At 45.7% G+C, this 27,136-nt stretch overlaps 1 protein-coding gene across 1 annotated transcript in view; it reads right to left on the bottom strand.

Annotated features, from left to right (window-relative positions):
- CUBN (cubilin) overlaps positions 1-27,136 on the bottom strand; it is a 1,111,275-nt gene that overhangs the window by 884,280 nt on the left and 199,859 nt on the right. The window contains exon 20 of the mRNA XM_069211549.1: positions 9,944-10,109. Within this exon, the coding sequence (XP_069067650.1) occupies positions 9,944-10,109 (166 nt within the window). The remainder of the gene's footprint in view (positions 1-9,943; positions 10,110-27,136) is intronic.

Below are 27,136 nucleotides of genomic sequence, written 5' to 3'. Positions count from 1 at the left end.
ACAAATATATAAAGATACACTGCTACCGAACAGATCTTAATGGAGCGAAAGGGCCATGAGATGCTATGCGTGAACAGGAGGAGTTTGGCCAGATGGTATTAATTAATATACCGTCAGGTGATGTTGCTGGAGTGATACGTCCTCCATAGTAAAAATGTAGGGGTGATCTGTCTCCAAGCACCCGTTGTCCTTTGGGGGTATGCAGGGTCATTCAGGTTATCCTATAGCCATTCCTTAATGACCACTAAGTAAAAGCCCTGTTGTAGGAGGGAATGTCCATTGTGCCAAGACATTGTCAAATGATTTTTTTGTAATTATTTTCCGTGGAGACTTCAGGGACCTTACCCTCCTTCCACTCAGTTTTCTGTAAGCAGCTTTGCAGTAGTATGTTTTTGGTTCTGGAAGAAGGAGGATGGGATGTGGAAAGGGTAGTTTTGTTAGATGTAGAGCAGTGTGGATGCAGATACCACTTTACTGATGATGACTAGTTCCAATATAGACATAAGGAGCAGGGTCCAATGCACCAGATCTCCCTGGAGGATTTTACGAAGATGGACAATGTTGCTGTTCTGTAACCAGCTGTAAAGGCTTGTGTAGCAGGAAGTAAAAAAAGATGCTCTCTGCTTTCCCTTAGTAACCCACAAGCCTAAGGCGGTGACAACACGGGCATTTCTTTTGCTAAACCAGCAGAGTAGTTTGCCAGGTTTGTTCCCATGCTCATATACTTGAGACTGTGATGCATACCAGATGTCTTGGCTTCATCAGCCTGTTGTCATTGCACGGTATGCAGCTTTTGCAATAAGAGTGTTATGGTCACCAGTTTGACTAAACTTGAGCTTGAGATCAAACAGTTGTTTCTTAATGATGGCTATTGTCTTTCAGAGCTGTCTCCTCAACCTACAAATGTACTGCTTGGCATACCAACAGAGTACTGGCTTGAATGCATCCTGTAGTCACATGGGAGTTGACAGATCAAATGTACTGTGAAGTAGGGTTCCACTTCCTTTGTCAAATGAGTCATTAGGCGATTCATCCATAAGCAACCATGCACTGAGCCTTCAAATGCCTCAGCATAGTTTGGAGATGTCTAGACTGTGGGGTGATCCAAGATGCAACAGGGAAGAATTTTGACATCTGAAGACAGGTCTGTATTGACCAGCAATGTGAAGAAACAGTCAAATCCAGACCATGAGTTCTGTGTCCCTGAGAAGAAGAAGGTGCATGTCCTCATTGTGAGGTGGAGCACCTGACACACATCTGAGAGGTCTAAAGGAGAGGTAAAGTTATAGAAACAGGCGGACCTTAAACTAGTGCTTTTTTTGGATGAAAAACAGTTGAGTTTCTAGTTCAGTTCTCTAATGTGGTTGAGAGGAGAGAAAGGTGATTGATATAGGTGGGAACAACTTGTTGAGGGAGGTAAGAGTGTTCCACTTAAGAGTTTCGAAGGCCATGATATATCTCTCATGGGTATCCTGCAATACCTTTTGGATATGAGAGGGGGGATTCCTTAGTAGTACAGCTCTGCCCCGGGTATTCATAGTGAAGCCTGCATGGAGGACATTTCTAAACTGATTTTGGCCCAGGAAGAAGCAGTTAGCCCCAGTCAGGTGAGTTTCTTCTACAACTCTTTACAGGCACAGACATCTTGCTCGCTATGCCCCAGGGTGCCAGAGAAGGGGACACTTACCGGAATGATCAGGTCAGCAGCAGGGGAGTGAATGTGGCAAGTCAGTGCACACGCAGGAAAATCGCTCACCTACACACCAGAACTTGGACACGGTTTCCCATGAGTCTCTGTCCTGGCACAGTGGCGTTTCCAGGAAGACAACATCTCAACAGCTGTGATCAGTTCATAGGGCCTTACAGGCATGCCCCTTCCACAGTGTTGGCATTTGTCAATTTGCCTGTATACTAGAAGATGGTCTTGCTTGGTTGTGCGGTAAGGATTCTGACAGCACTGCATTTCTGCTGAGCCATTCATCCTGGTGGTGTAGTGAAGGTCCGCAGTGTCTCCCTGCTGCTAATGCTCTCCCCGGCAAGAGCTTCTGGACCTGCTTGGGTGTTTGCTGCTCAATCTTTGCTTCTCCTGTCTGCATGTCCTTGAGTAGGGGTAAATTGCTTCTTCTTGTCCTCTGGCCTGTGTGAGGGTATTCGTAAACGTGACACACCTTCTCAGCCATTCAAAGGCACGCTGGGAAGCTTCAATCAGCTTCAACATGGCTGAAAGGAATCATAATTCGCAAAGAAGTCCCAGTAGCTAAGTGCTGTTTACTCTCATCTTCATCAGGTTTTGCTTGGCATTCACGCATAGGTGGCATTTTTTCATGTTCTTTCTTTTCACCTGGATGTATATTTCAGACAGATAGGTGTATGCCTGTTTGTAGAGTGACATTTTCTTATGAGCTCTACGATTCAAAGGTATGAATATGAATACGTGCTTGGCAAGACGGGATGTGAGAGTTATTACTCCTTCATCTCCAATCTGCTGTGTTTTTCTAGGCATGAGACCCTGACCTCCTATTTCATTTCATCCATTATGTGCAAGAGTCTCTGTATGCATGTAAGTGAGTGTGTATGTTGACTGGGGAAGGCGAGTGAGGGTGATAGAGGATGCGCACAAAATCACACACCTTATATAGTTTCCTATGTCTCCTTTTCTGCTGACTACAGGGTGCACCATTGGAGTTGTCTTTTCTCACCCGTTATTCTTGGAGAGGTATCCAGTAGACCCAGCAAGGGAGACCATTCCTGACTGCCGAGAACACATAGGTTGTTGTTTCTTTGTTTTATCCACTCCCCCATTCCCTTGGGTGCGCTTCCTGAGGAGCAGTGAAGTCTGTACCTCAGGCAGTACACAAAGGGGAGTGGTTGGACTGTCTTCACACCATCGTCCCTGTTGGCTGGATTTCACAGGTTAGTGGTTATACTGTACAGGTAGCTGGCCTGAGCGATGGATTCCAATGCTGTGCTTACTAGCATCCTGGAAGCTATCAATGGCTTGCAGATGGAAGTACAGACTTCTCAAGTTGTGAGCCAGGATTCACGGAAATAATTGGAATCTATACAAAGAGAGATAGCAAGGTTGTCACGTAAAGGGAAGGCAGATGTCAGTAGAATGGGTAGTGGTGCACATTTGAAACCTTGGACACTGCCTCCACCTCAACACACCTCTGGCACGTCATCAGACAACGCCACAATGCAATCACCCATGGGAGGAAGGGCCAAGACCACAGGGATATACTGCCCTCCACAGGGCCTTGCCACCATGTCAGCTTCCCTCATACCCAATACACATGGTTCATGCTAACCAGGTACTGTTACCCTTGCCTGAAAAGTTTTATAGTGACTCAAAGAAATTTGGTATCTTTCTTATTCAATGCAGACTTCACTTCCTATGTAATCCTGCTTTTTTCCTAGATGAACAAACCAAAACCACATTTGTATTGTCATATCTGGGGGAAGGCTGAAAGCTGGGCCATCCCACTGATATAGCGTGATGACCCACTGTTGTATAGTTGTTCTGCATTCTCTGGAGAAATGCGAAGACTGTTTGACTGAAAGGCACATTTATTGTTTTTAGATCGTGAGATAATCACTGTGAAACAGAGGTCCCAGAATCTTAAGACATATATTACTACACTTAACCCTTTACTGGTGGAAATGGTTTGGCACATGGAGAAACGAACGTCTCTGTTCTACCAGAGTCTATGCAGTGAGCTGAAAGATGTATTGGCCCAAATTGTACAGCTGCCTCACACATGCAGTAAAGAAGGGGTGACAAGAACTGGGGGGAAGTGAATGACGTAGTTGCCCAACTTACAGTAGCATCGGAGGAGGGACCTAGGAACACAAACTGGGAGGATCCCATGCAGGTGAACGGTATAAGGAGACCCCTGTAAGTAGAAGAGCAAACCAGTGTAAAATTAGGCTCTGCATGTATTGTGGTGAAAGTGACCATTTTATCGAGGAATGCCGGGCCCAAACAAAACCTCTAGGAAAAGCCCAAGCCATGACTCATTAATGGACAGAGGAGGTAGAGGTATCAGAAAACTGATGATCCCAAGGAAGAATAAGGTCCCTTGTTCAAAGAAGGAAAACAATGTGATCTCCTCTGTCCTAACCAACACTGCACAAGTATCTGTGGCTCATATAAACCTACATGTGTCCTTGAGGTGGGACGATAAGGAACAGAAGGAACACAGTTTAGGTATACCATGAATAAAGAAGAGTTTCCCCGAACCAGTTAAGGCAGTGGATGGTACTGCTTTAATCTCTGTTCCTGCCTGGTACTATGCAGGCCCAGTTCTCATGCAGTTCAGAAAGGATAAGTTTGACATAACTGATGCACCCCATTTCCAACGGATCCTGGCTATGTCGTAGCTGACCCTACATGATCCCACGATGTGGTGGTAGGCCAGTTCAGTTACCATGAACTCAGAGTTCTGCAAAAAGTACTGCACTAAACTCCTAGCTTTCCTGGTGCAAGAATCAAGGACGCCTGTGAAACATCTGACACACAGTGGGGTTCAAGCACCAGTGTGCAGCATGGTGACCTTGCCTTCAGTCTATTTGGATTATCTGTCAGTCTTCGACAAACATGAAGCGCATCAGGTCCCTCCTCACCAGGAGTATGATTGCAGAATAGACCCCATCCTAGGTGCCTCCATCCCATGCAGCTGCATATATGCCTTGACGGAACCGGAAACTTAACACCTGTGGGAGTACCTAGAAGAGAATGTGGCTTCTGGTTTCCTCCACCCTTTGTCTTCTCCTGCCTCATCTCCTCTCTTCTTCATCATGAAGAAAGAAGGGGATCTGAGGCCTTGTATCGACTACAGAGCCATCAATAGTGTAGTCATAAAGAGCAAGTAACCATTGCACTCATCCCAGTTATGATGGATCACGTTAAAGAGGCTAAGGTATCACCTGGTTCATGTGCAGGAGAGAATGAATGGAAAACCATGTTCAGGACCAAGTTCAGCCTGTTCGAATACCAGGTTATGCCCTTTGGGCTGTGCAACACCCTCGCAGTGCTCCAGTATTTCATGCATGAAGACCTGAGAGGGTATTTTGATATCTTCTGCATCATATACATAGCTGATATCTCAATCTATTACAAGACCTCCCAGAAACTCACCAACCATGTAAGAACAGTGTTGAACAGATTGTTCGCTAAGCCAGAAAAGTTCCTGTTTGGTGTGGAGAAAATAAAGTTCTTGGGTTACGTGATAAACTCAGGAGGACTTAAAATGGACGACCAAAACATTTCAGCAATCGCCCAGTGGTAATACCCCTCCAACATCAAGATGTTGCAAAGCTTCTTGAGATTTGCAAATTTTTATAGACGTTTTATTAGGGATTTTTCAAAGGTATTACAACCCATTACAAGCCTCTTGTGAAAAGGGGCCTCTTTATATGGACAGAAGATTTGGAGCAAGCCTTTCAAGAACTGAAGTCACGATTCATCCAAGCACTATTCTACGGCACCCTGATAAACACCTCCACTTCATAGTGGAAGCAGATGCCTCGCAGTTTGCAATGGGGGGTATTCTCTCTCTAATGCATTCGGACACAGGCCAGTTACACCCTGTGCCATTCTACTCACAGAAATTCAGCCAAGTGAAATCAACTACAGCATCACAGACGAAGAGCGACTTGCAATGAAGCGCACATGTGAAGAGTGAATGCATTAACTCATGGAGCGGAACATACCATAGAGATCTACACTGACCATCCTAACTTGCAGTTCCTGAAAACCGCCAAGGCACTCACTCTCTGTCAATTGCATTTGTCGTTGTTCTTCTTGGATTATGATTTTGTGATCAAGTATCATCATGGGCTGCAAAATGGGGAGGCGGATGCACTTCCCAAGCAGAAGACTCTGAGCTCTCTAGTGAGGATCCCCCTCTGATACTAACAACATCAACATTTGAAGAGGCTAATGTGGTGTTGAGGACTGCTGATGGTTTCCTAGAACACCTCAGGGCTCTCGTAAAAACCATGGACCCTTGTGCATGGATACAGGAGGATCCAAAAAACAGAACTCAGAAGGAGGATCTCTTGTACCAGTGTCAGGCATTATATGTCCCCAGCGAGGCCTTGCAGCACCAAGTAATGGTTTGGATACATTTTTCAATGCTCAGCAGACATATGGGCATACACAAGACTATCTCATCCATCAAATTACATTTCTGGTGGTCCACATTACGCCAAGACATGAGACGTTATGTGGAGACATGTGGTGTGTGCTCCCAAGGAAAAGCTGAACCCAAGAAACCTATTGCACTGCTACAACCCATCCTGGTGCCCCAAATCCCTGGCATACTGTTTCCATGTGGTTTTCCATTGTGGAAATGCCCCTCAGAGAGGGACACATAGGTGGTCATTACGACCCTGGCGGATTACTTCCGCCAGGGCCGCGGGACGCGGTGGCACCGCCGACAGGCCGGCGGTGCCCCGCGGGGCATTCTGACCGCGGCGGCTTAGCCGCGGTCAGAGAAGGGAAACCGGCGGTCTCCCGCCGGTTTCCCGCTGCCCCCAAGGAATCCTCCAAGCCGGCGCAGCTTGCTGCGCCGGCTTGGGGATTCCGACTCCCCCTCCCGCCATCCAGTTCCTGGCGGTTCTCCCGCCGGGAACCGGATGGCGGGAGGGGGAGTCGCGGGGCCCCTGGGGGCCCCTGCAGTGCCCATGCCAACGGCATGGGCACTGCAGGGGCCCCCGTAAGAGGGCCCCAAAATGTATTTCACTGTCTGCCTTGCAGACAGTGAAATACGCGACGGGTGCAACTGCACCCGTCGCACCTTCCCACTCCGCCGGCTCTATTACGAGCCGGCATCCTCGTGGGAAGGGAGTTTTTCCCTGGGCTGGCGGGCGGTCTTTTGGAGACCGCCCGCCAGCCCAGGGAAAAACTCATAATACCCTCCGCGGTCTTCTGACCGCGGAGCGGTATTATGGAGGGCGGAATTCTGGCGGGCGGCCTCCGCCGCCCGCCGGAATCGTAATCAGGCCCATAGTAGTCCTTGCAGTCATCGACCATTTGACAAAGATAGGACATTTCATATTCCTGAACAAAATCCCCACTGCTACCAAATTCGCTTGTGTATTGCTGCAACACATTATAAAACTGCATGACATTCCATCAGTCCTCATTACCAAAAGAGGAACACAGTTCACGCCCGTTTCTGGCAGAAACTATACAAGACCATTCACATTGATGCCAGGCTCTATACTAGTTATCACCGACAAACTGATGGGAAAACAGAAAGGTTGAATTAGACCTTGCAACAATATCTTCGGTACCTGATGTACAGCACAGGAGAGAACGGAGCACTTTCCTCTGGATGGCAGAATTCCCCTACAACAATGCCGAACACTCCATGTTAGGTTGCTCTTTCATCTACTGCCTGAACGGTTTTCACCCCAACATTCTCCCCTTCCAATGGCCTGCCCATAACAACCATCCATCAGTGTAAGAACATCACAAACATCTTCATTCAGCCTTATAGAATGCAAAAAGCCATTTGGAATGGGCACAAATCGATGGGAAGCAGTTTGCACACTGGAAAAGGTCAGCTGAACCAACGTATCAAGTGGGGAATGAAGTATGGCTAGCTAAGAAGAATCTGATTCTAAAAGGAAATAACAGATTAAAACCTAAATACATAGGTCAAATAGAATAACCTAGGTCATCAATCCTGTGGCAATGAGCCTTTCCCTACCTCCTTCTTGGCATAAACACCCTGTGTTCCATGTGTCCCTCCTTTGTCCCTGTCAGCCTAATACAAGAAGGGGGATAAAACCCTCCCCTGTAGATGTCGAGGGGGAGTTGGAGTATAAGGTCAACAAGATCCTGGATTCTAAACTGAAGAGGGGCCAGGTATTTTATCTAATAGACTGGAAGGTGTTTGGGCCGCAAGAACGATCATGGGATCGATCATACAATCATACAATGTTCACTGCCCTGCCGTGTTAAGACGTTTTCATGTGCAGAATCCCTGAAAACCATTTCAACCACCAAGATGGTGGTCTCTGAGGGGGAGAACTGTTATGGCCCTTTTAAAGGCACAGACATCATGCCCGTAATGCCCCCAGGTGCCATAAAAGGGGACACTTAAGAGAATGATCGGAATGGCACTCCCCCTTCTCGCATCTACTGTGTTTTCTAGGGGTGAGACTCCAACCTCCTATTTAATCTCATCCATTACGTGCAACACTCTCTTTGTGCATGTAAGGATGCTAGAGGATGCACACAAAAGCATACACCTTATATAGTTCCCTCTGTCTCCTTTACTACTGACTATAGGTTGCACCATTAGAGTGGCCTCTTCTCACCCGCTTTCCTGGAGAAGTATCCAGCTGATCCACCAAGGGAGACCATTCCTGACTGCCGAGAGCATGTAAGCTGTTGTTTCTTTGTTTTATTCACTCCCACATTCCCATGGACGCACTCCTGATGACCAGCAAAGTCCGTTCCTCATTCAGTACACAAAGGGGAGGGTCGGACTGTGTTCACACCATTGTCCCCGCCGGCTGGATTTCACAGGTTAGTGCTTATACTATACAGATGCTTAACAGAGTCTGACAGTTTCTTTACAGAAGGAAGAGGTTGAGTGCATGCTGCTTTGCAGACATCAGTACTGCCCCACATTTTATCTTGTTGTTCAGGCCATTGAGATCCTAGGACAAAAACTACACAGGCAAGGATTAGAATATGGAAGGCTCACTTGCACATACATCTTAAGGGGATCCAGGGTTGGAGAGTAACTCTCCTGGAAATGTCGATTACTAGCAACTTGAAAGAAAAAGAGTAGAACATAAAATGGAATCTGAATAACACACAAAAATATCAAACCTAGCTCCCCCACCATACACTTTCAACAAGATGTATCTGTCGCCCGATTCTGATACATGATATTGAGTTCCCCAGGTGACAGGCATTCCCACACCTGTCCAGTGTAAATCAGATATACACCTTAAGCTGGTAAACAATTAACAAACAAATGAAGCAAAGTGCTTGGGAAGCATTGCCCTTGCACAATTGGACAAAATCATAAGATTGACACATTGTAGGAAGAGGACCATGTGGTACATACCAGAAATGTCAAAGTTTGATACTGATTCGTGTGGGTGGTAGTCAGGCATCTGTTGAGAATATTGGACAAACAAAGCAGGGGTCTTTTTAGGAGGGCTTAGAGGCAGAGATTCTGGGGTGTTTAGTTTGGGCCATTTTAAATCATTACAACCAAATGGTTGTCTCTTGCATTGCCCTCTGGATCACCCAAGTCCATGCAAAGGTGTTAGAGGGACTCCTTTTGAGTCAAGGTTGTCTCTGAAGAAATACAATCTCAGTACTGTTTTGCCAGTTTTCTCCTGCACTCTAGGTTGAGCAGTGCATTTTCTGGTTTGACACTTTTCTGGTATTGCTGCATTCTCTTGTGACCATGAGCGTCAGGGGCCACCTGATGCTTGTATTGTTCTTTATTTGCTGCATGAAACAGTTTGGAAGCAGGTGTATCCTGTACACCCACAGGCTGCCTTCAGGCAGTGAAAGAGCCTTTGCCCTCAAAGAAATCTGAGGTTAGCAGGGTAGAGTAACATGTACCTGATCTCCATGACCCTAAGTTTATGTTTCATTTCTTCAAATGATTTCTGCACAAATATGGTATAATTTAGAAATATCATTATGTGCTGTTGGTGTGAGTCACGCTGAATTGCTTCTTGACCTTGGGCCACTCTTAGGATCTTAAGCTTCTCTAGCCTTGATTCTTATATGCCCTGCTCAGGATAGCAATCCATCAAAGACCAATTAGATTTTATGATATTAAATGTCAAGTCACATTCAACTAACAATGAAAAATGAAATACCTGAACATTTTCATCTCACGAGAATCTAAGTTAATGGTTCAGCTACGTGTAGATGTAAAAAAATACTAGTTTCCCTTACCTTTGACCTCTGAATAAAACTGAGCCATGAAGCCCAAGTAGGAAGCAGAGCCGTCCGTTTCGAACTTCAGAAAGAGGGATCTCTGTGTAGAACGGATAGGTGGAGGCATAGATTGGCCACAATATTTTCCAATTAAAGAAGAATCAATGGAAGAACCATCCCTGATCTAAGAGAAAATGTAAATATAAAAAACTATTCACACATAGTTCAGATCAAATATAACCTCAATTTGTAAGTCTTTTGCTCAACATAAAGAGAATGCATAACGGGTAACTCTGTAATATTATCCAATATTACCTGAAGGGATTGGGGTGGAACTGTAAACCAAAAGGTGCATATTTTGAAAATGTCTCCTGATCCTCAAGATAGCCTGTGGGACATTTTACATATTACCAATTTTCCTGTGCAATATCTGTTTTCAATCAAGCACATGTTCATTCAAAACAATATGTGAAATAGTGGACTATGCTCTTTCAATTTTTTTATGTTAAAAGAAGCCAAAATCATTTATTTCAGTAGTTTATAATGCAGAATTTTAGAAAAAGCAGACTTTAATTTCTTAAACAGTACAATATGTATATGAAAGTTAATTGTTTAGAAGATTCTGCCAGCAAGGTAGAGGTAACAATGAACACCGAGTCCAATAGAATGTTTGGCTTTCAAGAACAATTAAACAAATCAGTGGTTAAGGTAAAAGATGTTTGAAGCTGTTCATGTAATGCTCAGAATGTTCCGGCTTTCCGTTGCTTTCATGAAAAATGAGAAATTGTTAAACTTAATTTAGAGCTATAATAATTTGAAGGAGTTGCATAAATTATACATAATTGAAGGTATAAGGTAGAAATGTACACTTTTGTGTCCTTTAACCTCTGTTTGTAGGCAACGAATAAATAAAGTTATATTAATATAAAGGTGGTACATAATTATAAATTTAAGGTATAACTGTAAGTGAAGAGTTTCTAATTGTTGTGTATTTTTATGTTTGGATTGGATGGAAAGAATAAATACAAATTTCCTAACTACAACAAAGGTTTAACCATCTCAGTGTTTTTTAATAACATTATATTCTAAATCATAACGTTTATTGTCATTGAGTGGAGTGCCATTAAGTTGAGGGTGGTACAGTAGAGTGGAGGAGAGTGTGTAAAGTGTACTTTTGTAGAGTATAGTGTCATAGAATGGAGTAGAGTGGAATGTGGTACAGCAAAGTGGCGTACAATAGAAAAGCGCACAGTGGAGAAGAGTGGAGTGGCATAGAATGTAGTGTGATAGAGTGTGATAGCAAATAGTGATGTAGCATAGAGTGCAGAGGGATATAGTGTAGTGGCATACACTGGAGTGAAGTAAAGTGTACTGGCATACAGCACAAAAGCGTAGAGTGGAGTCACATTGTCATAGTTGGACTCTCGCTCCTAGGTGAGACTGCTGGTTTAGGGATGACAGCACTTTTGTTTCTAGGCGACTAAGGGCCAGATGTAGCAAAGTTTTGCGAGTCGCAAATGGCCCGAATCGCTATTTGCGACTGTGCAAAATCGGAAATGGGATGCAAAAATCCCATTTCCGACTCGCAAAAAGCGATGCGACCCGTTACCGACTCGCAAAATGTGCGACCCCATTTTGCGACCCGCAAATAGCAAGTCGCAATTTGCGAGTCGCAAACCATATGCAATAGCAACTCGCAAATTGCGACTAGTCGCAAAAAGCCCAGTTTGCATGTCCCATTTACCACTAACTCAGAGCAGGTGGTAACCATTACCAAAGTATAAAAGGAGACCCAGAAGGCATCGGGGTTACTCAAGATGGCGGAGATATACCTGATAGCAGTGAGGAGGAGAGTCCACGCAGCCCAGCAGAGGAGGAGGAGTAGCCAGAGACAGGAGAAGATTTATAGAACAAGGCAGACTCTGTTCCAGCAAACTGAGGAAGAGATATACGATAAATACCGCCTTAGCAGCGCAGCCATACTAGAATTAATTGAATTACTAAAACCACAGCTAGAACACCAGACTCTGCGCGGCTGCGCCATCCCTACGCATTTGCAAGTGCTATGCTCACTGCACCTCTTGGCCTCAGGGAGCTATCAGGGGGTCATTGCTGTGGCAGGTGGGGTATCTCAAAGTGCAGTGTCAAGGTTCCTCAGGGCCTTCCTAGATGCCATACTCACACACATGTCTCACTTCATATACCTACCCAGGAATGAGGCAGAAATTAACAGCACCAAGCTGGACTTTTACCGGATTGCCAACTTTCCCCATGTCATAGGATGTGTAGATGGGACACATATTCAAATATGCCCCCCTGCAAACCTGGAACATCTGTTCCGCAACAGAAAGTGTACCCACTCACTCAATATTCAGGTTGTTTGTGACGCCCATTATGTGTACAAACCCTAACAGTTGCCCCCCTCAAAGGCCCTCCTACAGGACGGGGTTTTCCTGGATTTTTTTAAATAAAACAGTCTAATCAGCTGTGGGGCATGTACATATGATGCTGGTTCCCATGAATTCTCAGATTCATCATATCCTTTCCATTCTACTAAATAAAACAGACGTCCACTAATTCTTTTTGAGTCTTTTATGCTTTTCACTTCATATTCCAGATTTCCCTTAATTGGTATGGGTGGAGGTGGTGGTTCAGGTCGGGTTTTTGAGTTGTACGGCTTAAGCAAGGACACATGGAATGTAGTATGTACTGGATATTCTTTTGGTAAATCTAATTTTACTGTTACCGGGTTTACTATGGCAGTTATACTAAAGGGTCCAATGAAACGTGGTTGCAGCTTTCGGGATCCCTCTATGTTTAGGTTCTTTGTGGAGAGCCATACCTTGTCACCAATTTTATACATTGGGGCCTCAGACCTGTGTTTGTCTGCTTGTCTTTTCATGCTTTCCTTGTACTTTAATAAATGTTTCCTGGCTTTGTCTTGTATGTCACCTAACCTCGTTAGTCTATCCGTTACTGTAGGCAACAGGGAATCTTCTAACAAAATGGGTATAGCTCTTGGATGATACCCCTGCAAGAAATAGAATGGTGAGCAAAGTAGAGCTGAATGCTCAGTATTATTATAAACAAACTCTGCTACAGGGAGAGTTTCCAACCATTCACTAGAATAATCAGCCAATAAACAACGTAGCATTTGAAGTAAGGTTTGGTTCAGTCGTTCAGTCTGTCCATCTGTCTCTGGGTGGAAAGCAGTGGATAAGGCCACATCTATTTTCAGTTTTTCACATAATTTTTTCCAAAATCTGGAGTTGAACTGGCTCCCTCGGTCTGAAACCACTTTGCTTGGCAAACCATGTAAACGCACAATTTCCCTTATAAAAATATCGGCAAATTCTGCCGCTGTGGGTAATTTCCGTAATGGTACAAAATGTGCCATTTTAGATAAAAAATCCACTATAACCAACACTGTTGTGAAGGATTTTACAGGTGGTAAACCTACAATAAAATCTACGCTCACAGTGTGCCAAGGTTGTTTGGGTGTTGGCATTGGTATTAACAAGCCGTCAGGAGCCTTATGAGAGGATTTATGTCTTGCACAAATTGGACAGGTAGTGACAAATTGCTTAATGTCCTTTCTTATAGTGTCCCACCAAAAGTGTTTTTGCACATTTTCCAGGGTTTTTACCCAACCAGGATGACCTGCCAAGGGTGAGGCGTGATGCCAAATTATCACCTGTGTTTGTAATTCAGAGGTGGGCACTAACAGCATGTTGTCGTGATACAATAAACCTCGTTGTATTGTGTTATGGGAATCCTTTAACCAATCCTGAGGTGCTATTTGCATGTGTGCATTATATAGATCTGTGATGAAATCCTTCTGTTGTACTGGTGCCAACAACTTTTGGGGAGGAATAATGGGTTCTCCTATTTTATCTTGTTTCATGTCTGAGGTATGTCCGTATCTAGATAACACATCAGATTGAATTTGTTGTGCACCTGCTCTATAGGTTATAACAAAGTCAAATGTGCTAAAAAAATTTAACCAGCGCATCTGACATGGTGTTAGTGCTTTAAGTGATCCAAAAAACTGTAGGTTCTTATGGTCAGAAAAGATTGTAACTGGGTACTTGGCTCCCATTAAATGGTGCCTCCATTCTGAAAAGGCTACTTTGATAGCTAGTAGTTCCCTTTCAGCCACAGTGTAATTTTGTTCAGCTGGCAATAACTTTTTGGAATAGAAGGCTATAGGATGTAACTGGCCATCTACTGCATCTCGTTGAGAGAGAACTCCTCCTAAAGCTACTTGTGAAGCATCCGCTTCAACAAAAAAGGGCAAGTCAGGATCAGGATGTTTCAGAATTGGGGCTGAAGTGAACTTTTGTTTTAGGAGTTGAAAGGCGTGTGCCGCCTCATCAGTCCAAAGAAATCGTTGCCCTTTCCGCAACAAGGTAGTTATTGGGGCCGCAATGTCTGCAAAATGTGCAATAAACCTCCTATAAAAATTGGCGAAACCCAGAAATTTCTGAATATCTTTTACAGAGGATGGTTCTGGCCAATCAGCAATAGCACTGATTTTCTTTACATCCATAGTTATTCCTTGAGGTGACAGGCAGTATCCTAAAAAGTCCACCTTGTTGACATTAAAAGTACACTTTTCTAACTTAGCAAAAAGATGATTTTCTTTTAACTTTGATAATACTGCACGAACATGTTGGGTATGTTCTTCTGAGTTCTTAGAGTAAATGAGGATGTCGTCTATGTATACTATGACGCAAACGTCCAGGAATTCGTGTAGGACCTCATTTATAAAGAACTGAAAGGCCGCAGGGGCATTACATAACCCAAAGGGCATTACTGTGTACTCAAATAAACCAAACTTTGTCTTGAAAGCTGTTTTCCACTCATCCCCCTCTTTTACTCGGACCAGGTGGTAAGCTCCCCGCAGATCTAGTTTAGTGTATACAGTAGAATGTCTTAATTGATCCAACAACACAGGTATTAGAGGAAGAGGATATTTATTCTTTATTGTAGCCTTATTTAGTCCTCTATAATCGATACACGCGCGCAGGGATTTATCCGGCTTCGGGATAAAAAAGAGTGGAGATGACACCGGAGATGTGGAATGACAGATGAACCCAGACTGTAGTAGGTCATCTAGGTAGGTTCTTAAGTATTTGGTTTCTTCGTCAGTCAAAGCATATACTCTGTTATTAGGTAAAGGGGCCCCTGGGATAAGATCTATACGGCAGTCATAAGACCGATGTGGGGGCAGCACACTAGCCTTTACTGGATCAAAGACGTCTTAAAAGTCAGAATATTCAGGAGGGAGACTTGGTTCATCTTGTGTAACACTAGCACAGTGTAATACTGTGCTCTGTTCTGTACCTGCTTCTTGATAGCAATTGGTTCTACAGAAAGAGGAATCCAAAGTAACAGTTCTATTCACCCAATCAATTTTTGGGTTATGAGTTGTTAACCAGGGTACCCCGAGAATCAAACCAAAATTAGGAGTATCTATCAGATCAAAGCTAATCACCTCTGTGTGCCCGTTCTGACAGACCATAACAAGTGGACTTGTTTGTTTTGTGATTAATCCAGAGGTCAATTCTGACCCATCCACTGCACATACTGCTTCTGGACAAGGCTTTAGGCACATAGGAAGTCCTAAGATTTCAGCTAACTTATTATCCACAAAATTTCCTGTCGCGCCTGAGTCCAGTAGGACAGGGAGAGAATGCCTCACTTGGGTAGTAACAATTAAAACGACCTGAATTATGAAATGTCTAGGTATGTGCGGTACCCTGAAGGCTGCAGCATTAGAGGTTTGATTAAGATGTTTTCTCGAACAAGTAACCTCTCCCCTTGTCGAGCTTAATCGTTTCCCAATTCAGTTGAGGAGGTGGAGGAAACAGCACCCTTTCGTGGAGTTTTAGGCTTTACTGGACATTCTCTGGCAAAGTGACCTGCCCTGCCACAATATAAACATAATTGAAATGTTCTCCTTCTTTCTTTTTCCTCTGATGTGAGTGGACCTCTGAGTGTCCCTATTTGCATAGGCTCTGGTTCAGGGAGTTTATTATCTGTGTCTTTCTTCTCGTGTCTAATAAAAGTTAACCGTGATTCCAGTTTGTATTTATCTCCCTTTCTTTCTCCTAGTCTATGTTCTAATTTCACAACTAAATCTACAAAGTCTGAATAGTCTTTTGGCAAATCAACGATATGAGCCAGCGCGTCTTTTAACTCGTCTCTCAAACCTTTATAAAAAAGGGAGACACGCTTTTCTTCTGGCCACTGTGTCTCGGTGAGTAAACGATTAAAACTAGTGAGATAGGTCAATAAATCCTTGTTACCTTGTTTAAGATTTAAAAGCTCATTATCACTTGCCTGCATGAAAGTGTGTTTTGCAAAAAGGCTGGTCATGGTACGTTTAAATTGATTCCAATTATGGAGGATGGGATCATCTCTATCCACGAAAGGAATTGACCAATTGGCTGCTGTGCCACCCAAATAAGACAAGACGAATGCCACTTTCGTATCATCAGTAGGGAACTGTTGTGGCTTACAAATGAAGTGTAATTGACATTGATTGATAAAAACATGGAATTTGTTACTATCTCCATGAAAACGTTCAGGTGCTGCTAAGGGCACAACATTAGGAACATTAACAGTAACCTCAACTGGGGAAGGCAAAGTTGTATGTTTTGATGGCGCCCCTGTCTCTGAGGAGGTTTTAAACAAAGGCGTAGAAGCTGTGTTCCACTGAGATCCCCTAAATTTATACCTGCTTAAATCCTGTTTTAAAGAGGTATTCTCCATATTTAATCTCTCTATTTCCTCTTGCATATGTTGCAAGATGCCAGACACTGACTCATTATGAGCCAAGTCCTCATTTAGGGCGTGCGCCATATCCGTGACGACAATGCCCTCTATTTCTTCCCTGGTATTCATCGTCCACCAGAACTGAAATTTTTTAAAGGCTTGTGCTTCTGTCAAAGCCCAGCTCACCTGAGTTCTTGTTCAGTTCTGATGGAGGTTGAAGACAATCCGACCCCACCCTGAAACTGCTTGTTCCAGCACACTAGTTTTTAAAACAGTGCACTAAGAACAGAAGCTCAAGGGAAGGGGGGAACTGGATAAAATAAAAAAAAGAGAGACAACACCGTTCTTGCGTTTCCACTGTTGAAGTGCTGCACAAATCTGCGGCCCTTTCTGACTTCTGTAGAAACTGGTGCCTAATGAAACATAAACAAAGAACAGATAAGTGCAACCTATTCCTAAATGGGTTCCTGACTATCCCTTTATTTATTAGAAATTCTCTTCTAAAAGTACCTCTTGGATCCTGGTCTCTAGTTTCCAGGTTTGGAATGTGTTACTGCTCTGGGATGTGTTTTCTATTACTGTAAAACTTTTTTCCCACATTTCCAGAATCTTTTATAAAACAAATACTGTACTTTTACATCAAAATACAGCATGTAATTTGTGCAAGTCCTTGATTTACTGTGTGCCTTGCTGTTAATGGTTTCCACTGTTCGAATCTTAAAAGTTCCATGAGAAAAAACAATGTTTGCTTCACAAAGTTCTGCAAAATATTCTTGTAACAAAGAGTTTGAATCACAATGTTCGTGGAAGGTATTTCGTTTCAAATTGTCTATACACGAATCCAGAAATTGTTGTCAAAGTTCTTTCAGGTAATAAAAGGTTTTGCACTTACTTGTTGCTGGCAAGAGATACTGATCAGTCTAACCTTGTCTTCTTTCTCTTTTGCAGGTTACTCATAGGAGAGAGGCTGAAGCAAGGAGGAACCGGAAACCGGAAGAAGGAAGAGCCAGAAGCTGCGCCCATTGAAGTCAATGAAAGTCTGTAAAGAGCAGGAGTGCCAGCGCCGAGGGATCTGTTCTCAGGTAAGCGGGAGGTAGACGAGCACAAGCACTGGGTGAGGCTCGGGGGATGCCTTTTATAGACAGGGCTGGGTGTGGTTTGAAGGGCTGGGTGTGGTCCTCACATGCTGCACATGTTCTTGGAAGGTGTGCAGAGCTGGGTGTGGTTTGAAGAGCTGGGTGTGGTCCTCACATGCTGCACATGTTCTTGAAAGGTGTGCAGAGTTTCAGTTATTATGCAAATGAGTTGGATTAACACATGGCCTAGGGAGGAGTGTTTTTAAAGAAGCCTTGGTAAAAGCAAGGCCCAATGTGTAAACAAAACAGCACATTAAACAACATACACAGAAGCCTAGGGGGGGGGGAAGGTGAGATAACAAGAAAGGCTTTCAATAGTAAGTTTAAAAGGGAGCTATTACAGAACCCACTAGTGCAGTGAGAGGGGACATGCTCTTTGCTGTGTACAAACCCTAACAGTCATCACTGACATTGTTGCAAAATTTCCAGGCAGTACCCATGACTCCTACATTTTTAGGCACAGTGGGATACACCAACGCCTGGAACGTGGGGAGTTTGGAGACGGATACCTCCTAGGTAGAGCTGCATACACCTTGCAGACATACACACAGGTCACTGTGCACACCAACCAGGACTTTCTAACAGTGTAATGTTTGTGCCCAACAGGTGACAGTGCATATGCTCTACGGCCATGGATAATGACTCCGTTCTTAACACCCAGCAATGATTCAGAGAGGCAATACAACAGTGCACATAAGAGGACCAGGAACCTTATTGAACGCACCTTCGGATTACTGAAAGCAAGATTCAGATGCCTCCACCGCAGTGGAGGTGCCCTCCAGTATACCCCCATTACAGCATTCAAAATTGTTGTCGCATGCGCCATCCTGCACAATATTGCCACCCGACGTGAGCTACCTCTCACCCCTGCAGACCCAAATCCTGAGGATGAAGAGCAAGAGCAACCACATCGCCATCATGGGGATCGGAGTATAGCTAATCAAGGCAGACTGAGACGGGAACACATTGGAAGGTACGTGTCAACTCCAACCATACTCACCTACTGACCAAAAACTCCATTTGTTAAGTGGAACAAAAAAACTATTTAATATGTGCAGAAATACAACTATTTACAATTACTAACTGTTCATGGTCATCTAAATGCAAACCATGCATGGGGCACATTGCTGTCATGTGCCATATCATCAGGGACAGGGTTATGTCTATGTTCTACGGTGGCCCCTGCCAGCCTGGCTGGTCCCTGGTGGTTCTGCAGTGCTCTGCCTGGTACTCCCACTCCGGAGCACCCTAGTGTCACTGGCAGAGACACTGCTCACTGTAGAGCCCTCCTCGCTGTCCTGGGGTGTGTCCCCTGTGCCCCTGGACAGATGCCGTGCCTCCATTAAGTCAATCACGTGTGTGATCCGGCCCAGGCCCCTAGCCACATCTCCTGCAAAATGGCCCATTTCGACTTGGAGGCCAACTGTCCTTCTCGACAGGCCAGTGGTGTTCACAGCCAGTCTGCCAATTGATGTGGCCATCCTGTCAAGCCTCTGTAGCAGCTGACGGTCCCTGCGCCGCCCACCCTCGCCCTGTGCCAGTAGTCCTGCCACCAGATCCCTCATGGACAGGGCTAGGTCCCCAGTGTTTGTGGCAATAACGTCTATTCAGGAATTTAGCTGCTGCATGCTTGCCTCGTTGTTTCTGACAAAGCGGTGCAGCACACCACTAATCCGCCCTAATATATTGTTTTGCAGGCGCTGACCACGGAGCAGGTGCGCCTCGCTGTTGGTGGTAGATGGACGGCCGGACGCAGCCTGCAGCCCTGCTCTCCTGTACCTGCGTCGCCTGCGCAGCGGTGGCTGACCTGTGTGCTCTACTGTGCCACTCCTGCCTGTTGCTGGCGCAGCCTCCTGAAACACAGTTGCAGCAGGTGTGGACATCACAGGGATGGTGTTGGTCGTGCAGGTGGGAGTGGTGCAGCTCCTGTGCTGTCCTCATGGGGCTGGCTGCTGTGGGTTGTGGTGGTGTCTTGTGGGAGACCTGTGGGACATGGGGAACAGACTGTCAGTGTCTACTATCTGTTGCACACTTCCTAATAAACAATTGCCTATGAACTGTCTACTTGACTACATTTCCCATGATGCATCATTCTGGTGTTTGCTACCCTGAAATGGAGCTATCTTGGTTGAGCATGCCCCTGTGTACATGGTGGGTGGGGGTATGGCATTGATAAGGGTACAGGCATATCACATGGTACTCACCGGTTGATGTAGTGGGCTCAGAGGTGTCCAGATCTCCAAATCCTGACACTGCCTCCTGCTCCAGGGTCTCCTCCACCCTTTCTTCCAGGGGTGTGGGTGGTGGTACAGATGATGGTCCCCCTCCTGTGCCTCTCATCTCCCGGAGCCTTTCAGCCACCCTCTCCTTGGTCCGGGAGCGGAGGTCATACCACCGTTTATTTATCTCTTCCACACTCCTGTGGCTCACCCCCAGGGAGTTAATTTTTTCTTGGATCTCCTGCCAGAGTTGTTTTTTGGTGGCTTCGGGCACATTGAGGGCTGCCTTTCCAAATAGTTCATCATAGTGCTGACAGCATTCGTCTGTCAGCACCTCCAGCTCCTTCTCTGAGAATTTTAGTTTTCTTTTTCTAGGAGTTTCTTCCATTGTAGCTGCTGTTCCTCCTCTTTGCAGTTCAGCAGTTTAAAATGGGTGTGGTCCTCCCTCCTCCCAGGTGTATTTGTAAACTTCCTGGCTGTGATATCATCATTATGTGCCAGGAAGTGTTTCCAGAGTGTTCTGGAGTGGTTTCTGGAGTGTTCTGCAGCACCTGCAATCAATTTACATGGTACTCGCAATTTGCGACACCCACTCGCAAATTGCTAGTTCGTTTTTTGCGCGGTCGCAAAAAGCGACCTCGCAAACAGCGGACTCGCTATATGCGTTGCGACTCCGGGTGCGAGTCACAAATTGTACACTGACATTGTACCTGCATTTCTATTAGCGACACGAAATTTGCGAGTCGCACATACTCGCAAATTGCGAGTCGCTAATTTTTTTGTACCTACATCTGGCCCTAAGTCACTCCAACAAAAAAGTCGCGACTGTCAGCCCAACCCTCCCTGCTCAAAAGCAGTACCTCATCAAAAACCCAAACTGAAAAGGATGATTCCTGGCAGCCTTACGCATGGACTATAGATTGCAACATTTCAGGGAAGTCATGGTGGAACGGAAGTTACCCTTTTCTCTCCTTAACAATCAGTCTCAGTCACAAACAGTTAATGAAGGAGATGCAGGGGAGTTTTCAATAGGTTTATTGAAAAGACTGCAATCTATGGTAAATTGCATGAGCTGCAATGATTAGGAGAACAAACAATAAAAGAAGCATAACTGTGTAGATGAGAGTCGTGAATACAAAGACCCCCGCCATCTTGTAATAAACATGAAATTTAAAATCACTAGCATAGAGAACCTAATCTCTAACCTAATGAGAGGTACGTGTGATAAACCTAATCTGCCAGTACCATGTCCATGAGAAGTATCCCCTCCCACCCTCGTTACCTTGGAATGAGGTTTCTAGGCCAGACTCCATGGTGACACAAATGCTGATTTCTGCAGCAAGGTGATGTGCAATGCAGATGCCATCTGGAAGGAATCCCTCTAACAACCTTGTCCATGTGAGATGTATTTATACAGATCATGTAGGACCCCTGACGCAGGTATGTTCCTAAGCAATTGATAAAGAGGCAGACTTGTGGTGGCAGTTTTGTAAACAATGCCCAACGAGTGCACAATATGTTCCTGTCACATGTAAGTGAGATAGGGACATGATGTGAATACCTGCGTACATCATTTGACCATGAAGTTGATACTGACGCCTTCACAGAGTGGCACTGATAATGCAAATCAAAACATTTCTACAACTATAAACAATGGCAGCCATCTTAAAAGAAATAATAACATAAATGGACTAAAGCAGAGCATGCTAAGTAGGTTAAAAGTCACTAGGTGTAGGCAAAGGCCTGCAAGCCAAAGGACTAAACTAATCTCCTCAGTCCCTATAAAAACTAAATTGGTTTCACCACAGCATAGAGTGTAACAATATATATTGGAGTGTCGTAGAGTGTAGTGGCATAGAGTTGAGAAGCGTATAGTCAAGGGTCATACAATTGAGTTGTGTAGGGTGGAGTGGAGTGGTATGGAGTGAAATACGGTAGAGTGAGGTTGCGTACAGTGGAACAGCATGGAGGGAACTAACGTAGAGTGCACTGGCACAGACTGGAGTGGCATAGAGTGGTGTACATTGGAATGGCGTACAGTGGAGTAGTGTACAGTAGAATACCATATATTAGAATGGTGTACTGTGGAGTGGCATACAGTTGAGTGTCATGAAGTGGAATAGCATAGAATGGAGCTCAGTGGAGTTGTGTTTAGCGGAATATTGTAGAATGGATTGGGGTACAGCGTAGTAATGTAGAGTGCTGTGGCGTACAGTGGAGTGCCTTACACTGGAGTGGCATACAGTGGAAAAGCATACAGATGTACAGTGAAGTGGCATAAAGTGGAGTAGCATACATTGGAGTGTTATGGAGTTGACTGGCATACAGTGGAGTAAATTACAGTGTAGTGATGTACAGTGGAATAGCACAGAGAAGAGCAGAGTGTTATAGAGCAGAGTGCTGTACACTGGAGTGACACACAGTGGATTAGTGTGCATTGGAGTAGGATAGAGTGAAGTGGCACAGAGTGGAATAATGCAGAGTGGAGTGGTGAACAGTAGAGTAACGTACAGTAGAGTGGCATAGAGTGGAGTGAGGTACAGTGCAATAAGTACAGTGAAATATCGTAGACCAGAGTGGAGTAGAAGACAGTTCCAGACAGTATAGAGGCATACAGTGAAGTGTTGTATAATGGAATAATGAGTGGAGTGGGGTAGAATATAGTGGGTTAGACTGTATTGGTGTACAGTGTAATAGCATACTTTGGAGTGGTGGAGAGTGCAGTGTTTTAGAGTGGACGGGAGTACAGTGGAATAGCATTGACAGTAGTGGCATAGAGTGTAGTGGCATAGAATGGAGGGGCATACAGTGGTGTAGCATATAGTTGAGTGGTGTATAGTGAAGTAATGTTGAGTGTTACTGGTGTACAGTGTGGTGACGTAGAGTAGGGTAGCAAAGAGCGCAATAGCATACTATAAAGTGGCGTGGAGTGTTATACAGTGGAATAAGGTAGAGTGTAGTAAGGTAGAGTGGATTGGTGTAGAGTGGAGTGGCATACAGTGAAGTGGTGTAAATGGGGTGATGTACTTAGTACTAGTGTACAATGGATTGTCACAGAGTGGAGTGGCGTATAGTGGAGTGGTGTATAAATGAGGATCATACCGTTGAATAGCGTACAGTGAAGTGGTGTACAATGCAGTGGTGCAGAGTGTAGTGTGTTCGAGTGGGGTGGCACACTGTGGTTAGCGTAAAGAAGAGTGGCGCATGGTGGAGTTTTGTAGAGTAGACTGGTGTAGAGTGGAGTGAGGTACAGTATAGTGGTGTGCAATGGAATAGCACAAAGTGGAGTAGCGTATAGTGGAGGGGCCTATACTGGAGTGGCATACAGTTGAAAAGCATACACTGGAGTAGGGTAGAGTAGTGCGGCGTAGATTGGAGAGGCGAAGAGAGTAATATAATAGAGGTTACTGGTGTACACTGCAAAAGTATAAATAGTGTGGAGTGGAGAGAAGTAGTGTAGTAGCGTACAGTGGAGTGACAGAGTGAAGTGTTGTACAGTGGAATATCATAGAGTGTAGCATTGTAGAATGGAGTGGGGTAGAATGTGGTGGGGTGAACTGTAGGGGCATAATATGTGATAGCATTCTGTGAAGTGGCGTAGGGTGGAGCGGCATACAGTGGAGTAGGGCAGAGTGTGTTGCCATAGAGCAGAGTGGAGTAGAGTGGACTGAAAAACAGTGGAGTAGTGTAGAGTGGCGTAGAGTGGAATAATGTTCAGTGTTACAGGTGTACAGTGTAGTGAGAGAGTGGAGTGGCATACAGTGGGGTAGCTCACACAAAAGTGGCATACAATGGAGTGTTGTACAGTGGAAAAGGGTACAGTGTAGTAGGGCAAAGTGAATTGGCATACAGTGGAGTAGCGTACAGTGGAGTGCTGTAGAATGTAATAGCATACAGTAGAATGTCATAGAGTGGAGTGCCCCATAGGGGAGTGGCATATAGTGCAGTGGAATAGACTGGAAAGGCATAGAGTGGAGTAGCTTAGAGTGGAGTGGCCTAGAGTAGAGTAGTGTAGAGTGGAGTGGTGTGGTGTAGAGCTTAGTGGTGCAGAAAGGAGTGGCATACATTGAAGTGACATAGCGTGGAGTGGCATAGAGTGGAATAACAGAGTGGAGTGTTGTACAGTGAAGCTGCTTACAGTGGAAAAGCGTACAGTGTACTGTCGTATACTGTAGTAGTGTACAGTGCAGTGGCATAGACTAGAGTGGCATAAAGTGGAATGGTGTAGAGTGGCATATAGTGGAGCGGGGTAGAGTACAGTGGGGTAGAGTGGAGTGGCATACAGTGGAATAGCATACATTAGAGTGGTGTCTGGTAGAGTGGCATACAATGAAGTGGCACAGTGTGGAATAGCATAAAGTGGAGGTTCATACAGTGAAGTTGCATACAGTGGAACAGTGTAGACTTTACTGGCGTATAGTGTACTAGCATAGATATAGTGGCATAGACTGGAGTGTCGTACAGTCGAACGGTATATAGTGGAATAGTATACAATGGAGTAGGATACAGTGCAGTGGTGTACCCCAGAGTGTATTAGAGTTGAGTGGCGTACAGTGGCATATGGTAAAGTAGAGTGGACACCTGTTATCGGGCTGGGGGAGCGCGCACTACACAGCCTAGCAGCCCGCTCAGCAGGAGGCTGCTCACCAACTTCTCTTGCACCCAGAAGGGCACAAAAAACTTTGTGGTCCTGCTTGGTGGGTCACTTTTTATCTGGCTGGGTGGTCAGTGCACTACACAACCCAGCAGCCAGCACGGCAGGAGGCCGCTCAACGCCATCTCTCGCACCTGGAGGCACAGAGAAGGAACTTCACCGCCCTGTTGCGCAGGACACTTGTTATTGGGTCGAGGGGCCGTGCACTACGCAGCCCAGCAGCACAAGCGGCAGGAGGCTGCTCACTGCCATCTCTTACGCCTAGAGGCACACAAAAGGAACTTTGCAGTCCTGCTGCGTGGAGCACTTGTTATCGGGCCGGGGGGCCACACACTTCACAGCACAGCAGCCCATCCAGCAGGAGGCTGCTCACCACCATCTCTTACACCCTGAAGCGAACAAAAGGAACTTTGTGGTCCTGTTGGGTGGGTCACTTGGTATCGGGCCGGGGGTCTGCGCACTACACAGCCCAGCAGACGGCACGGCAGGAGGCCGCTCACCATCATCTCTTGTAGCTTTAGGCACAGAGAAGAAACTTCACAGTCCTGCTGCGCAAGACACTTGTTATTGGGCCAGGGGGCCACACGCTACTTAGCCCAGCAGCCCACACAGCAGGAGGCTGTTCACCACCATCTCTTGCACCCAGAAGCGGACAAAAGGAACTTTGTGGTCCTGCTGGGGGAATCACTTGTTATTGGGCTGGGAGGCTGCGCACTACAATGCCCAGCCAATGGCACGGCAGGAGGCCGCTCGCCACCATCTCTTGCAGCTGTAGGCACAGAGAAGGAACTTTGCAGTCCTGCTGCACAAGACACTTGTTATTGGGACAGGGGGCCACGTACTGCACAGCCCAGCAGCCCACGCAGCAGGAGGCCGCCCACCACCATCTCTTGTGCCCAGAGGCGCACAAAAGGAACTTTGTGGTCCTGCTTGGTGGGTCACTTTTTATCAGGCCGGTGAGCCGCGCACTACACAGCCCAGCAGCCGGCAAGGCAGAAGGCCACTCACCGCCATCTCTTGCACCCGGAAGCGCACAAAAAAGAACTTTGTGGTCATGCTGGGTGGGTCACTTGTTATCAGGCCGGGGGCCGCGCACTGCACAGTCCAGCAGCAGGCACATCAGGAGGCCTCTCACCGCAATCTCTTGCACTTGTAGGCACAGAGAAGGATCTTCGCAGTCCTGCTGCGCAGGACAATTGGTTTTGGGCCAGGGGGCCATGCACTACACAGCCCAGCAGCCCACGCAGCAGGAGGCTGCTCACTGCCATCTCTTACACCCAGAGGTGCACAAAAGGAACTTTGAAGTACCGATGTGTGGGGCACTTGTTATAAGGCCGGATGGCCCCGCACTACACAGCCCAGCAGCCCACACAACAGGAGGCCACTCCCTGCCATCTCTTGCACCTGAAGGTGCACAAAAGGAACTTTGCGGTTTGGCTGCGCTGGACGCACCCAGGCATGTGTCCGGGCAAAGACTGGGCCAAGAACTCTCTTGGGCTTCGGGCCCAGGTCCTTTCATTCTGTCTGCTCTAACGTCTTGAATGCTTTTGGGTTTTGGCCACCGGGCCTGGTTTTTAAAATGAGTTCAGGTGCCTTCTTGTGATAAGTACCAGGAGGATCAAGAAGTAAGAAGTCAGTGAAATTGTGGCCACCCATCTTTCTCATTAGTACTGCACTTTGTGACGGGTTATGGACACCCTGCAGGGGCCCCTTTACATGGGAGAGGAGATCTCTGTACGGTGTACTTTATATTTTGGGGATCCTGTGTTTGCGATCATATTGATATCATGGGCAAGTGTAAGACTTGGAGTAATAAGCCAGCTTCTGAGGCAACATGTACCACCATCGACTTAGCATGAGCTGTGGATGACATCTCCATGGAAACTGATCTGGCGCAACGACGCCTATTCTTGGGGGGGCCAGGCTTAGTGAAGCGGTTGTGCGATCACCAGGAACTGTAGACCAAACTGCTGGCACTGGCTTTGACAAGGAGTGGGAGTCTGCAGGGGTGCATGGGTCTACAATAAAGGAGGCATTACGCCCTTCAGATATCCACCAATCTTCGATACTGCAGCCACTGCCTCTACATCTGTGGTACATTCACCAGCAGCTAAACAAAAGAGGAGGTGTAGAAAGGTTACAACTGAAAACCTGGGCCCACTTGCTCCGTTCCCCTCAGAGGTTAGTGATTACCACCCCCACCTTTGGAGGGCACTTTTGGGGGCCCAAAGTGGAGTAACTTTATAGCAACAATTAATGACCTGCTGTCACTGCTCAAAGAAAAGGTGGACAGACTAGAAGGGGAAGCTGGGAAAGTAATTGCTTTTTGCCAGAATGTGTCAATCCCAATATTAGCTCAACAATCAAGCAGGGGTTTCCCTACCTGATGGGCAAGGTAATACTACTGCCTCTGCAGGTAACG

The sequence above is a fragment of the Pleurodeles waltl genome, chromosome 10, assembly GCF_031143425.1.
Source record: "Pleurodeles waltl isolate 20211129_DDA chromosome 10, aPleWal1.hap1.20221129, whole genome shotgun sequence".
Lineage (NCBI taxonomy): Eukaryota > Metazoa > Chordata > Amphibia > Caudata > Salamandridae > Pleurodeles > Pleurodeles waltl.
This window is presented reverse-complemented; position numbering and strand designations above follow the sequence as displayed.